Source organism: Dromiciops gliroides, chromosome 3, assembly GCF_019393635.1.
Source record: "Dromiciops gliroides isolate mDroGli1 chromosome 3, mDroGli1.pri, whole genome shotgun sequence".
Taxonomy (NCBI): domain Eukaryota; kingdom Metazoa; phylum Chordata; class Mammalia; order Microbiotheria; family Microbiotheriidae; genus Dromiciops; species Dromiciops gliroides.
In genome coordinates this window covers 480,329,197-480,343,868 of record NC_057863.1, presented here as the reverse complement: position 1 = coordinate 480,343,868, position 14,672 = coordinate 480,329,197, and the positions used below count along the sequence as shown (strand labels likewise).

The window sequence follows — 14,672 nt, the reverse complement described above, 5'->3', positions numbered from 1 at the left end:
TAGCATTGAACCTGTACAAATTATGATTCTAATTTAGTGGTAAAGCGGAAAAAGTAGAGGTGAGTGTTTTTGTCATTCAGTAATTTTTCAGTTGTGTTCAACTCTTCATGACCCCATTTGGGATTTTCTAGGCAAAAATACTGGAGTAGTTTTCCATTTCCTTCTCCAGCTCATTTTACAGATGAGGAAACTGAGGTAAGCAGAGTTAAATGACGTGTCCAGGATTACACAGCTGGTAAATATCTGAGGCTAAAATTGAACTTGAGAAGATGAATCTTCCTGACTCCAGGACTGGCACTCTGTGCCACCTAGCTGAGGATGTGGGTTCAAATCTCAACTTCCTACCTGGGTGACCTTGGGAAAGTTTTTTTTAACCTCCCTGGGCCTCAGTTTTGTTATCAGTAAAATGGGGGGATTGAACTAGCTGTCTTTTGAGGTCCTTTCCAGCTCTAGAGCTAACTTCTTTGAAGGCAAGGGCCTTATCTTATACTCTTCGGTAGCCCAAGGCAGCCATCCTAGTGTCAGGAAGAAGGAAGGGGTTTAGGCCTTACCCTTTCTGCTGAACCTAATGTACATCCTGGAGGTAAGGTCTTCATCAAGGAGCAAGGGCAAGACTCACCCTACACAGGGACAAGTGACATTTCCCAACATCAAGGTTTATTGGGACAAAACTTGTTGAGTTGGTTAGCTTTGATGAAGACAGATTTTGCAATTTATCCATCTCAACAGAGACTGACCCCCAAACAGGATGCATAATCACTATTTAAATTTTGGCTTTCGTGTCAGGTTTTTTCCTCTGTTAAATGAGAATAAGAACACTTGTGTGGTCTACCTCAGGACAGGCAATGTGACAGGATAGGGAGCCAATCCTGGGAGCAGGAGAGGAAGACCTGTTTCTAATGTATACTGGCTGGGTGTCTCTGGGTTAGTCACTTAATCTCTCAGTGCCCCTGGGGGCCTCTCTAGGATTCTAAATTGCAGTGCACTTGCCAATTCTGCATTGGCAGAGCAAGGTTCCTCACTGGGAATTCTCCATACTAGTACAATGACAGATACAGACTGCTCCCACCCCTCCCCCCAAAAAATCTACTTCACAGAATTATTGTGAAGAAAGTACTTTATAAAACTTAAAAGTGCTATATAAATGAGTTATTATCATTTTTATTATAGCTAACATTTATGCAGGGCTTTAAGGTTTGGAGAGTGTTTTACAAATATTATCTTATTTGATCTTCACAACAATCCTAGGAGGTGGGTAGAGTTATTGTCCCCATTTTATAGATGAGGAAACTGAGGCTGAGAGAGGTTAAGTGATTTGCCCAGAGGCTCACAGCTAGTAAGTGTCTGAGGCAGGATTTAAATGCAAGTCTTTCTAACTTCAAGTCCAGGTCTCTATTCGTTATGCCAACTGGCTGCCCATCATCATCATCATCAATCTTTCAGCATCTATCATTGACTTAACCAGCTTAAGATTTGAATAGACAGGTTCTGTCATTCAAGTCCCACATCTCCTTAAATTTAATAACCAAGGGGCCAGATAAGTGGCGTAGTGGATAAAACACTGGTCCTGGATTCAAGAGGACCTGAGTTCAAATCTGACCTCTCACACTTACTAGCTGTGTGACCTTGGGCAAGTCACTTAACCCTCATTGCCCCGCTCCCCCCCAATTTAACAACCAAGGAATGGAAGGTTTGGTGTCAATTACATACTGGTGGCAGGAGACATCTCTTTAGTATTCTCTTGAAATTCCTATTGATAAGGATGGTGTTAAAGGATTGCTATTTGGCATTTAAAGTCTTTCCCAATCTGGCCTCAGTCTACCTTTCTAGGAATATTATACAGTATTCTCCTGTAGGCCCAATAAAGTTCAGTCAGTTTGGCCTTTTTGAAATTTCTCAGAAGTGATATTCTGTTTCCCCTCCTCTATGTGTTTACCCAGGCCATGCCCCCTGCCTGAAATTCACTACTCTCCCCAAACACACCCACACCCCAAAATTCCTCCAGTCCTTCAAAGCTCAGTTTGTGTCACCTCCTCTTATGTGAAACCTTTTTCTCATCAACTCAGCATTTTGTGCTGCCTCTTCTAAACTATGTTGTAATTATTTTGTATATGTTTTAAATTTACCTACATACATATATGCTGTTTTCCCTGATACAATATAAACTTCTTGAAGGCACAGTACTGGCACATAGCAGGTTTTAAATAAATGTTTAGTGATCAACTGACTGGTTGGTTTTGCCTTTCTTTTCTATTCCCAGGCACGGTGCCTGGCACATAGTAGGCACTTAATAAATGTTTACTGAATGACTAACAGAAGGGGGCTGACCATAGTGGTAGCTCAGGGAAAGCTGCTTGTACCAGAAGCCTGCAGATTCTACAGATTATCAATCTTCTAGGAAAAGTGGATGAAAGGAGCGGAATGTCTGTGGAGACAGCCTAAGGTATCCAGTCCTTAGTCCTACCTTGGTGCAGCAGGGATCGGTGGAGTCTTTAGGCTTGGCTTGTTATAAAAGGATGATGTATAGTTGAGATGTGATGAGGTATGCATGAAGTGCCTTAAACTGTAACCTGACAGAGTCGAGTGTTTCCTCACACTACTCCTTACATACAAGCTCAGGACATAATCACCAGCCACTGTGAAATCTGATGGATTAGCATGTTCTCTCTGAGAAATCCAGTCAAGAGCTTTCTCAAAAAACATTTCTGGCACTGAAACTTTGATTATGATGTCTTTTTGCTTTGATCTTCTATTTCCTGAGCTTGAGTTTGTTCCTTCTCTTTCTTTACCAGCTATTTTCAAGGAATCTTATAAAAATCATCTTGCCCTCTCAACAGATCCCATTCTGTTCAAAGTCCCTCTCATATATAGTTCCCCGATGCTCCTACATTGTTTTCATTTGTGGCGTTCCACATCTCTAACATATTTGAATCACTGCTCTTGAGACCTCCTGAGATTCTTCTAAGAAAATCTCCTTAAAATATCTTAGTTTTCATTTTATGATACCCTGTTCAATAATAATGGGCTTAATCCTATTAATGGGTAAAGATAATAAAATTCACTCTGTATGGAAACTTTGGAGGCCTCTGAAGGCAGTGAGTTTATCTTCATTGGAGGGCTTTAAGAAGAGGAAAGACGACAATTTGCAGGGAACATTGTGGAAGGAATTCTTGGTCAGGTGTAGTTGGACAAAAATGGTTTCTGAAGTCTCTTACATCTCTGAGATTCTGTGATTCTGAGTTTCCTCTTAGCTGCTGCATTGTCTGTGCCATGACCTATTTTGATGCCTTTATGAATGGGTAGTTTGTGTGAATTTTTTTTTTTTGGTGAGGCAATTGGGGTTAAGTGACTTGCCCAGGGTCACACAGCTAGTGTCAAGTGTCTGAGACTGGATTTGAACTCAGGTCCTCCTGAATCCAGGGCCAGTGCTCTATCCACTGCGCCACCTGGCTGCCCCTAGTTTGTGTGAATTTTTTTCCCCAGTCACTATATCTCTCTAAAGATCTAGGGGAAAATGCTCAGCTTGAAATGGTCATGTTAACATTCCTTATTTCAAGAATGTTCTTGGAAACTTTGCACTTCAGAACAACCACGGAGAGAGCAGACTCCTAGGTGACTGGCAGTCTTGGTCACAGAAGCAGCAAAAGAAATAACTGGATAAAAGCTGTTTTTTTTTCCAAGGCACCCATGTGCCTTTGAGCATGGACATCAGGATCTCAGATGTAGAGGCTTTTTGGTTCTGGCCTCATGCTCTGACCATTCCAGAGCATCCCAGAATCTCACCCAAAAGAACTCATCAATATCCAAGAAAATATAAGGGAAATTTCCCCTTGACCCATAGAGAAAAGAAGTTATTTATTATTCCTACAACAATGATGACACTTTCTATTCCCATTCTTCAGACCGAAGACTTCAATATGTAATTTATGCCCAGTTCCCAAACACACACCCAAAGGATGGAAGTTGATGTGAATTGAAATCAATTTCATGCTTGTTTGTGAAATCCCTACTCATTAACTTATACAACATTGCTGCCTATTTGGAGAAATCTTGTTGTTCTTGTATTTAGCTATGTGAACTTGAGAAGTCACTTCATCTTTCTGAATCTGTTTCTTCATATGTAAAAAGAAAAGGTTGAGGTAGATAATCCCTCAAGTTGCTTATATCCCCCCCAAAAAAAAATTTCTCCAATTTCCATTTTAATGCCAGGCAAAACAGACAACAAAGCCCTACTGAAACCCTTCCAAAAAAACACCTGTTCTTAGCTCTCCCATAAACCTAAAATGTTGAATTCCTATCATTATCCATTCAGCAAAGGGATATGGACTTCACCTGTGATGTAGTTGATCCAGGCAACTCTAAGATGAGGAAACTCTCTCTACTGATATAGGCTGGAATCTTTTCTGCCACTTACAGACTTAGAGCACTTCTGCACAGCCAGTATGTGTCAGAGGCATGATTTGAAATCAGATCTTTCTGGGTTACTTTCTTCAGTATGAAAAACTTGTGTATATTTATTTGACTTTAACATTGAAAGGAAAGCCCAAAATTATAGTATCTCAAAGTTGGGAGAGTCCCTTGCCTGGCTTGAAGTATGACTGCCCTCTATGAGGTCTCTGAAAAATGCTGCTTTGGTTTTGGCTCAGATACTTTCAACGGCAGGAAACCAACAACTGTAACTAAGTCAAAACAACTAGAGTTTTGCCTCAGGGCACTGGAATGGAGAAAACACAAAAATTATAATGATTTTAAAAGAATATAAACTTTTAACTTTTTGACACCATGTACACTGCTTCAGCAGCTTAGAAACTGAGTAGCAAGATTAATTAAATTAGAAAGGTACCAGATGGCATGCTTTCTACCTGTTGGTGGCTATATGCCAGGTGAGTTCCTTCCCAACCCAGTTAACTCTGCCCTCCCAAGAATGGTAGCCTCCCTATTAGTGGCCCCCTGGAGTTCTAGCAAAGGGGGATCCTGGATCTCTTTTGGCACTCTCTCCCCATCTAAGGTTGACTAGAGAGCATTTAGTGCTGCTTGCCCTAGGAGCTATTCTCTGTTTCTTGTCCCAAGTGCCAAAATCACTAGTTATGGCACCATAGGAAACTCACTACCTCCCAAGACTGCTGCTTTTGCTTTTGGACAGCTCTTCATTTAGAAATCTTTTCTTTCATTGAACTGAATGAAATCTGTCTCTCTACAACTTCCACCTATTAATCCAAGTTTTGCAAACTGGGGTCAAGCAGAATACATCCAATCCCATTTTTAATGTCATCACCTTTAGAACATTTGAAGACAATGATTATGTCCTCCCAAGCTTTGTATTTCCTTCACTTTAAACACCGTCTTCCTCTTTCTTAAACACTCCACCCCTTTCTTCATCAGATTTTCATATGCCATGGTTTGAGACTTCCCCCTTTTAGTCACTCTCCTCTAGTCAGGACCCAGTTTGTCAATGAACCTACTAGAGCTGAGGGAAATATTAGAAATGTGGTCTGACCGGGGAAGAGTTTCACCAATACTTCTATTAATGCAGTCTAAGATTGCATTAATTTGTTTAGCTGTCACATCACACTGCCGACTCATAGTGATCTTGCAGTCTATGAAAAACTTCTTGGTCATTTTCACATGAACTGCTGTCTAGTCACATTTTCTTTAGGTGGTTATGCAGTTTTTCAAAATCTGAGTACAAGTTTATCTTATTTACTCTTATTAGGTTTCATCTTGGTAGATTTTGTCTAGTTCTAGAGTCTCGAGAGCTTCTGAGGCCCTCATTTCTATCTTCTGCTGGATTAGTTAACACTCTTAGCTTTTTATCATCCAAATATTTGATAAGCAAATCATATCTATCTTCCTCCAAATCGCTGATTAAAAAAAAGTTGGAACGGAAAAGGGACTTTTGTATACCTTCAGAGGCTGCTGCATGGTTTCAGGAACACAATAAAAACAGATTGTGTTGGAAATTAGAAAATGTATTTAACAGGAATCAGAAGAAAACCCCCTTTTTGTACTGTTTAGTTTATATAACATCAATTTTATATAACACCAATTCGCCAATAAGCGGCAAATGCTTTCATGATACAAACCCAGTCATTAGGAGGCAGGATGCTTCTTGTTAGAACTGCTCTAAAACTTGGCATAAAAGATAGCTTCAGTGTCCACCCAAGCCAGTAAAAGTCCTAATTAACCAATGAAAATGGGAAGATGATTTTGAAGCATCTTTTTTCTTAAGGGAAAAAAATCGATTCCACTCCTATTAAATTGAGATTTTTATGACATTCTTTAACCTCTTGGAAAATTCGATTTGTTATACTTGTGAAGCAAAAAGAAAACAATTGAAATGGATGAAATTCAGTGTTCAGAGATGTATATAGATCAGGGATGCAAATTTATGGAAGGAACTCTGGACTTGAAATCAAGGGATCTAGATTTGAGTCCTGATCCTGACACTTACTAGTTGTGTGACCCAAGATAAGTCACTTAACCTCTGTTCAGCAGAGTTACTTCCTCTGTAAATTAGAGATAATACTTACACCACCTATCCCTTATGGGATCATCTTGAGGAAAGCATCCTGTAAACTTTAAATCATTGCATAAATATAAACCTAGCATCACCATCATCACTATTCTGTCTTCAAGTACAGAGTTCCTGACCTTCCAATTGTTAGGCTTGTTTTATAGTGGTTTGGCAATCATTGTGAACCCATCATCTAAATTAGGGTACTATTTGAGCAGACTATGGTTGTGTCACACTAAAGTTAAAACTGCAGAATGGTGTGCTAGTAAATGTATAACAACCAGTTCTGAATTTTTTTTAAAAGTACACATGGCACACTTTGAAGCTTTAATCTGCATCATTAAAATTTTTCCCCATCACTTTCTTAAGCCCAGAATTCAACAAAACAATCAATCAAGCCCTGATTTGTGGAGCTTGCTCATTTCCAATGTGTAAAAGTTCATAGTGAAAATTTTAACAACCGAGTCTTGTTAGCCAGTATGGGCTGGCTCTAGCATAAAGCTTCTTTAAAATGTGGGTCTCAACCCCATATGGGGTCATGTAATTGAATGTGGGGGGGGGCACAAAAATTTGGCAAAAAATATTTTATTTGTAAACCTATTTTATATACCTGTATACATGGAGTAGCATAAAGTTTCTCAGGTGAAAAGGAATCACAAGTGGGAAAAGTTTAAGAAGGCCTTCTCTAGCACATCCCTTGTAATATGCTGTGTTAAGAGTTGAAGAATTAGTGTTGGTATTCCTTATTGTTAACTGTTCGAATTACAACCCAAAGGAGAACAAATAGCCTGGTGAGGACAATTCAATTCCCAAAACTCTATCACTGTGAGTTACTAATGCATTTCAACAGGGGTTCTTAAACTAGGGTCTGTGAATAATTTCAGGGGGTCCATGAACTTGGATGGTAAAAAAATATGAACATGTTTCGGTATGATTGGTTTCCTTTGTAATCCTATGTATTTTGTTTTATGTATTCAAAAGCATGATTTTGAGAAGGGGGGCCATATGTGGACTTCAAAAGGGATCCATGATACAGACAAGGTGAAGAACCCTGACCTTAGGAAGAAGTAATGGCAAAATGACAAGGGAGGGAGGTCAATGGAGAATGGGAAAGAGGAAGGAGTAAGGAGCCTCTTACCTGGCTCTTGCTGTATTTCATGGTTGTTTTTAAACCAGGTTATCTGTGGTTCTGGCACACCTTTTGCCTGACAGTCTAAAGTGGTAGAGTTGCTGATGGCCACTATCTGATCACTGAGGTTACGGAGGAGGTAGGGTGCTTCCTGATCTAGTAAATAAAGAGAGGGAGCTTTGGTTATTCATCAGTTTTCATCCAACTCACATCTTCATGATCATCATTTTAAATATAAACTACAAACATCAAAGCGAATCATGAAAGAATTCTACCCAAAACTTAATTGACATCTACATAACCACCATTTTCTTCTCTAGAGTCAGTGTATGGTCAACAAATTCCCTCTCCTGAGGCTAATGCTAGGACACTAAATTAAAAAACAAACCAGCTATGACACAGAGAATATTGGCAAGGACTAATGGAGGGGTCCTATCAGATTTTATTTCAAAGATATTGGCACACTATGATCATACTAATTCATTATTCTCTCCTGAGAAGCACTACTTCTAGAATCCAAGGATCCAGAACAATTATTAAGAGACATGACTTCACAACATGGTTTTATATGGGACTATAGTGGATTTGGGGACAGAAGATATAATTACACATGTATCTTTATTGGAATGTGTGTGTATATGTGTGTGTGTGTGTGCATGCATGCACACATGGGGAACCCCTCAAATATCAACAACTCCAGGAAGATGCACTATAAGAGTCCTGCTTTCTAGAGGATATATCACAGACTTCAAAACCTGATAATATGTGAAAAGGAAAAATAAATAAACAAAAAGGTGCTATAAATGTATATAGCAAGTATTGTGATTTTCTAAACAATGGTTCAAGATGGCTTCCCACTTGAACTTTTATGAATCCCGGCATAACCTTCAAGGCAACAGACCAAACAGAGGTATTTTGTTGTGTGGCAGCTTTATTGATGGTTTTCTCCCCACTTCTCCCATCCTCCCCCAGTGCAGGAGAGACCAAAGGACCAATTCAAGAGGCAGAGGCACAGGGCTGTAGTTTTTTGCACTATATAATAGCACAAATATTATATTTTATATTATCCATTTTATCTCTTAAAACTTACAAATATGATACAATACAATTTATTTTAATGAAATGCCAAACAATATAGTACAACAAAATGAATTCTAATACATAGGATGCAATACATTACAACATTAAAAATCCCACACAAGGACAGGAGTACCCCCAATGAATCCAGTCTCTCTACACAGGCAATATTAAGTCAGTCCTGCTGATATGTATACATTCTGTTTATGCTGGTGATAGATCGGCAGCCCAAGTTTCCAAAAAGTAAGAGAAACGATAGTGCCTAATGTCTTTCCCCCACCCACCCAAATCACCCTCTTTAGATCCTGAAACAGAAATGAAAACATCTTTGGCAAAACTTACACATGCTACATCAGTGCTTTCTTTCACTCATACAGTATCAGCTTTCTCTGACACTCACTAACTGCTTTGTTTCCCCCTCTTAGCATAACGTAACAGTGAAGGCAGCTAAGGAGTGTATACAGTGCTGCAAGGAGTGATACACTGAAATTACTTCATTAATTCCGAGGCCCCCTGTGGGATTCCAAAGACTCCCCAAATCCTTCTCTTTTTAATTCCTTCAGGCAAACTGCATCACCACTAATTAATGCGATTTAGAAATTTTATGTGAAAAACACCACCACATAAGTTTTTAAAAATATTGCTGAAGCACAATAATATGACAGGGTTACTATCTGTTAGGATAAACACTTTCCCATAAATTTGGATTTCTGTAGCTTATTAGTCCTTTGTCCTTTTGCAAAACATGAAGTCCAAAGGCAGAGTACAGTACTGACTGCGGTGGAAGGTGGCCTGATTTCCACAGTCTCCTTCAGACCAGGATGACTGCACTCGTTCTTCTGCTAGCCCAGGGGGTTTTCTCCTGTAAATGGGCCCCACAGGCAGAAATATTATTATATTCCTCCTTTTGCATCCTGGGCAATGTCTGTCATGCAGCCTTTTTCATTTGAAAACACAGCTGCACATCAAAGATTTCCATTTATGACACCATGCCCACGTTTTATCTTTACAAGCTTGACATTTTACCACAGCAAGACCCCCGAACATGTCAATGAGGCATGCCAAGATAATAAAGAATGGGCATAGATTTCATCTACCATGTCTTGGACTAGTCAGATTTAAAATTATTTTTTGAATTCATACATTGACCAGGGACTTTCATGGTGGGGACTAACTTTGAAGAATACAGTTCTAGAATGAGACCTAATTCATCTACTTATGTCCCTTCCCATCTTTGATGTTTTCCCTGCTCTTCATCCCAGGACATCATATCCTTCATGGTTTTTTCTCTTTAACATTAAAATGAAGTCTAAATTCTGTGTTCACAACATCACAATTATTTTTGAGGCTACAAACAATGAAAACATCAACATGAAATTTGAGCTTCCTTGCACCCAAGATAATCTCCTAATCAAAAAAAAAATAAATACCTTTAGGAGGGGAATCCCCCAACTCCCATCTCTCCACCCAGGGCCTAGCCCTCAAACCAGAAGATATAGAATGACTGCAAAATCAAATATGGGAATCTCAAATATGTTTCATGTTAGTGTAGGTGTACTAAAAACATATAGAAGAGTTGCTCTGTACACATTTCTAAAAAATATTCTCCCAGGTGAAAAGCTTCTCTTCAGGCTAGTTTTTGATGGGCAAACTTTGTTGCACAAGTCAACCAGGGAATTATATTTTGTCAGTTCCCATTTTATAACATAACGTATTATGATAGCTTCAACAAGAAAGGCACATGGAAACAATAATCATTAGCTTAAGCTACTTTATGGAAGTAGATAAAAATCTCCAGAAGATGGTAAGATGTGGCTGATGTTCACTCGAAGATGAGGAGGTTCAGGAGTAGCATGTTCTAGCTGGATACGAGTCACTAAAGACAGTTCTTCCAAGTTCTATATTCCTAGGAGTGTTAGGGAATAGTTACTTTCATTTATTTTTCATGCTGACAGCCCCAAATTCTGTTCTGAGGATGCATTTCCATTCACAACCACTCCGGAGGCCAGGGGACCCAAGAAACCATCTAGAACCATGCGGGCAGCATCGATTTTAGCAGTTTTCCATAAATACAAAGCACTTGGCCTTCACATAGACCAGGGATTAAGGAACCAGCCTCATATCCCTTCTCCATCTCTACTGTTTCCTTTGCGCTTTCTTGTCACCTTCTTCCCTCCATCAAACTACATAATTTTTTTTTCTTTTATGAGGCTCCCTGGCAAGAATCAATTACCCTGTGAACAAGAGTTACAATGGAATTCGTAAAGTATAATGCCCAACCCTTATAATGCCCATTCCTTTATAATGCCCACCTCCCTATTGGAAATCATTCTCTCCACAACCACCACCAAAGAGGGAGAGTTTTGCATATCTTTTTTTTTTTTCAAGGGAGGAAAAAAATGAAGTACTGCTGGGCCCGTTTACCACATTTCAAAAGCAAGCCCCAATTCTTTCATTTACTTTTTTTTTTGCTTGAGCAAAATTTAAGGCTCCAAGTTCTGTGGTACAAAGGCATTGTTTTCTGAAGGCCAATACACCGACTTATAATGAACAAAAAAGCTAGGCCAGAGGGTTATAGGTAAAATTTCAAGATACAATTGATTATTCTTTCCTTTGGGCTGACAACTTCCAGGTTACTAATTGTTTTCCAAGCATATTAGGCTCCATAAAACTGGCATTCTGGGGAAATGCTATTGTTTACTCTTTCACACTTGACAAAAGCAATTCCCATGTGAAAGACAAGTTTAGCCGTGGGACAGAGCCGGTTACCTACAGGAGGAAACCGTCTGCTGAGTTCCCAAGCACGAGAAGTTGTCATGTTGTCACCCCTTGTTTAGCTGCTCAACTACTTTGTTTCCCTGCAGCAGCTATTTTGGTCACTATAGCCTGTTTTGCTGTGGCTCATACAAGTACATATAATGATCAATCATAAATGAAATCAACATAATAAAGCATTACCAGAACTGTGGAAAACAGGCACTGCCCCCCCAAGTGAAGACTTCTTTTTATTATTATAATAAGACACTAAAACCTCCCCTGAAAAAAAAATCAACCATAACCGCCACCACCAATGCTAAAAAACAGTCCAGCATTTGTGTATTTTTAAATGACCTTTAATGCTAATTCTTTAGTTTTGCTATTTCTTAATCCCCATAAAAAATCCTATTAACACTTGCATATGGGGAGGGTGGGATTTTTCTTTTTAGTTTAAAGTAACCAATAAATCTCCAGATATATAATAGTCTTTACCTCCTTGATAGACTGAAAGTCCTTGAATGACATCATTTTAACATGATAAAGTCCTTTAAAAGGACACACAGGAGACAAAAGCATCAAACTGGAGGTATAATCCACCCTTCATCCAGGAACCCAGTCTAAGACAGGGAATCTGCACAAAATGAAACCGTTTGTCAACTACCTGGATGTGCATCAGATGAAGACAATGGGGTCTATCCGTTTGCACTTATCATTGGTCCATAGTTTTAATATCTCTGAGCTATACCAACATTTTGCAGCTTTGGGGCCTCATTTAGAAGTTGCAGTACAGAAATAATGTGCTTAATGTAGAAAAGCATTTCAAATAAATAAGCATGGTAATGTGCTAATAAGCAGGTGATATTTACAAGACAAGAGAGGATGGAAAAAAATACAAAACCAAACCAAGTTGAGGTCCAGAGTCTCAAATTCAACTGTACTCATTCTGAGCTGGAAAATTAACTTATTCATGTCCATCTTTGGCAGAAACCATCATTTGTTTAAATTATTCAGTTTATGCAGCTTTAACACTTTTTTTTTAAAAAAAGAAGTTGGCATCAAAATGGAAGCAAAAGATCAGTCCCAAGTTGTTGCTTATCAGTCAGGAGAAGACAGCAAAGGACAAAAACAACATAGAGTATGCAGGGCAGGGATCCTCCAAATCCAAACGTGCACCAAGTTGGTCAAAGAAAGCAGACCTATTAGAACTGAATTGGAAGCCCACGGGTTGTTATTTTGGTGTCTCATCATCTCCAAACCCCTTTTGGGAGGAGCACCTCCTCAGAGCCTGAAAGGTAGCAACAGTGACAAGAAACCAAGCTGATATGAGACAACTGTTACTTTTTTTTAAAATGAGTCCTTTAATGTTTTACATTATTTTGTGTGGTACAATCATTCCTTGTGCTTTTAAATTTGGAGATCCGAGAGAAAACAGCCTTTTTGTTGCAGTGCTCACCTCTAATTGTAACTTCTTTCTTTTGAAGAATTTCTTCCCCGGTATAAATGTTCCTGGCTCTACAGGCATAGGTGCCTGAATCTTCCAGGGAAACGTTCTTGATGGTGAGATTGAGGGTAATCGAGTACTCCTTGGTGACGGCCATTTTTTGTTTACTGATGCTGTGGTGCATTGTTCGATTGTTCACCGTTCGAAGCAAAATCCAAGTAATGTCTCTGTATAAAAATTTGCTGACTGTGCAGGACAATTTCAAATCCTCCCCTTCAGCAGGCATTTTTTCCAAGTTAACATGAAATCCATTGGGCACATCTACAAACAAAAATTTTAAAAAAGGTCATTTCATAGAACAATTTCCGTCCTACTATGAGATGCTACCACCATGTAGTAGCATCTACTACCATGTCTATTTCTCGGTTGTTACAAGGATCTCCTGATCTGTTCTTGCCTGAGAAATTATAGTATCCCAGAGAAAAGAGCGCTAAGTATCCCTTTTTTTTTCTAGTCTTTGGTAATGAATAAAACATGACAAAGAGAAAAGGAGCTGCCCATATAGTTAATTGTGAAGCAGGAAATAGAACCCAAAAGAAAAAGCTCTCAAGTCTGCATTCATAAGCATAAGCATGACAATTTCACCCTTAGCCCAAAGGGTATCTTAAAAGTTAATTTTTAAAAACTTAGGTAACGACCATTCTTGAGAACTTTCTCAAATATAATATTCACCACTGGCAACAAGGAAGCTGAATTGAGTATAAGGATGTAACTGTCTACATGGAGAGCCAAATATTTATTTATTTATTTATTTATTTTTAGTGAGGCAATTGGGGTTAAGTGACTTGCCCAGGGTCACACAGCTAGTAAGTGTTAAGTGTCTGAGGCCGGATTTGAACCCAGGTACTCCTGACTCCAGGGCCGGTGTTCTATCCACTGCGCCACCTAGCTGCCCCCGCCAAATATATTTTTAATGAACCAATCAATATGAATTTATTTTAAGCCATAAATCACTGTGCTAGGATCTGAGGAGACAAAGAAAAAGCAAATAGTAAAAATGATCTAAAAGAGGGTCAATTAGAAGTCAGTCAACCAACAGATGTTTCTTAAGTGCCCACTACATGCCCAGACATTGTATATAAGTACAAAGAATGAAGCAAGGCAATGAGTTTATATTCTAATGGAGGAGATGAACACATATAAAAATAGAATGTGTGTGTATAATAGCATAAGTATAAAGTTAATAAAAACAAATATTTAAAAAGTTGCTAAGGCTGGGAGAGATGGAGGACACTAGATGTTGAAGTGACCAGAAAAGGCTTTATAAAGTATCCAATCAGTGATCATCTCTCTGTGTTCTGCACTTCAAGTAAAATCACCCTGTTTCATTTATGTTTTATTTGATGGACAGTCAGGACCCTGATACTTCCTCAAGTTCTTTCCACTTGCTTGTGTTGGTACAGCTAACCAAAGAGTGGTAGTAGCTCTTATTAAGCTCATTTTTATGAGAACTATTCATTTAGCAGTTTTAGCCTGCTCATATCTCTCTCTCTCTCTCTCTCTCTCTCTCTCTCTCTCTCTGTCATCACATAGATATATATGTATGTGTATATATCTATATCTATATCTATATGTATAGAGATATATAGATATAACCTATATCGGATTACCTGCTGTCTAGGGGAGGGGGGAGGGAGGGGAGGGAGGGAGAAAAATCTGAAATTGTAAAGCTTGTATAAACAAAAGTTGAGAAC

General features: G+C 38.9%; 1 protein-coding gene across 2 annotated transcripts in view; it reads right to left on the bottom strand.

The window, feature by feature from the left end:
- FLT1 (fms related receptor tyrosine kinase 1) overlaps positions 1-14,672 on the bottom strand; it is a 204,539-nt gene that overhangs the window by 87,859 nt on the left and 102,008 nt on the right. For both annotated transcript variants that reach the window (XR_006355646.1, XM_043994779.1), the window contains exons 13-14: positions 12,931-13,239; positions 7,653-7,799 (exon numbers count right to left, since the gene is read on the bottom strand). Coding sequence is in view for 1 of the 2 variants with exons in the window: in XM_043994779.1 (XP_043850714.1) it covers positions 7,653-7,799; positions 12,931-13,239 (456 nt within the window). In the remaining variant the exon portion in view is untranslated. The remainder of the gene's footprint in view (positions 1-7,652; positions 7,800-12,930; positions 13,240-14,672) is intronic.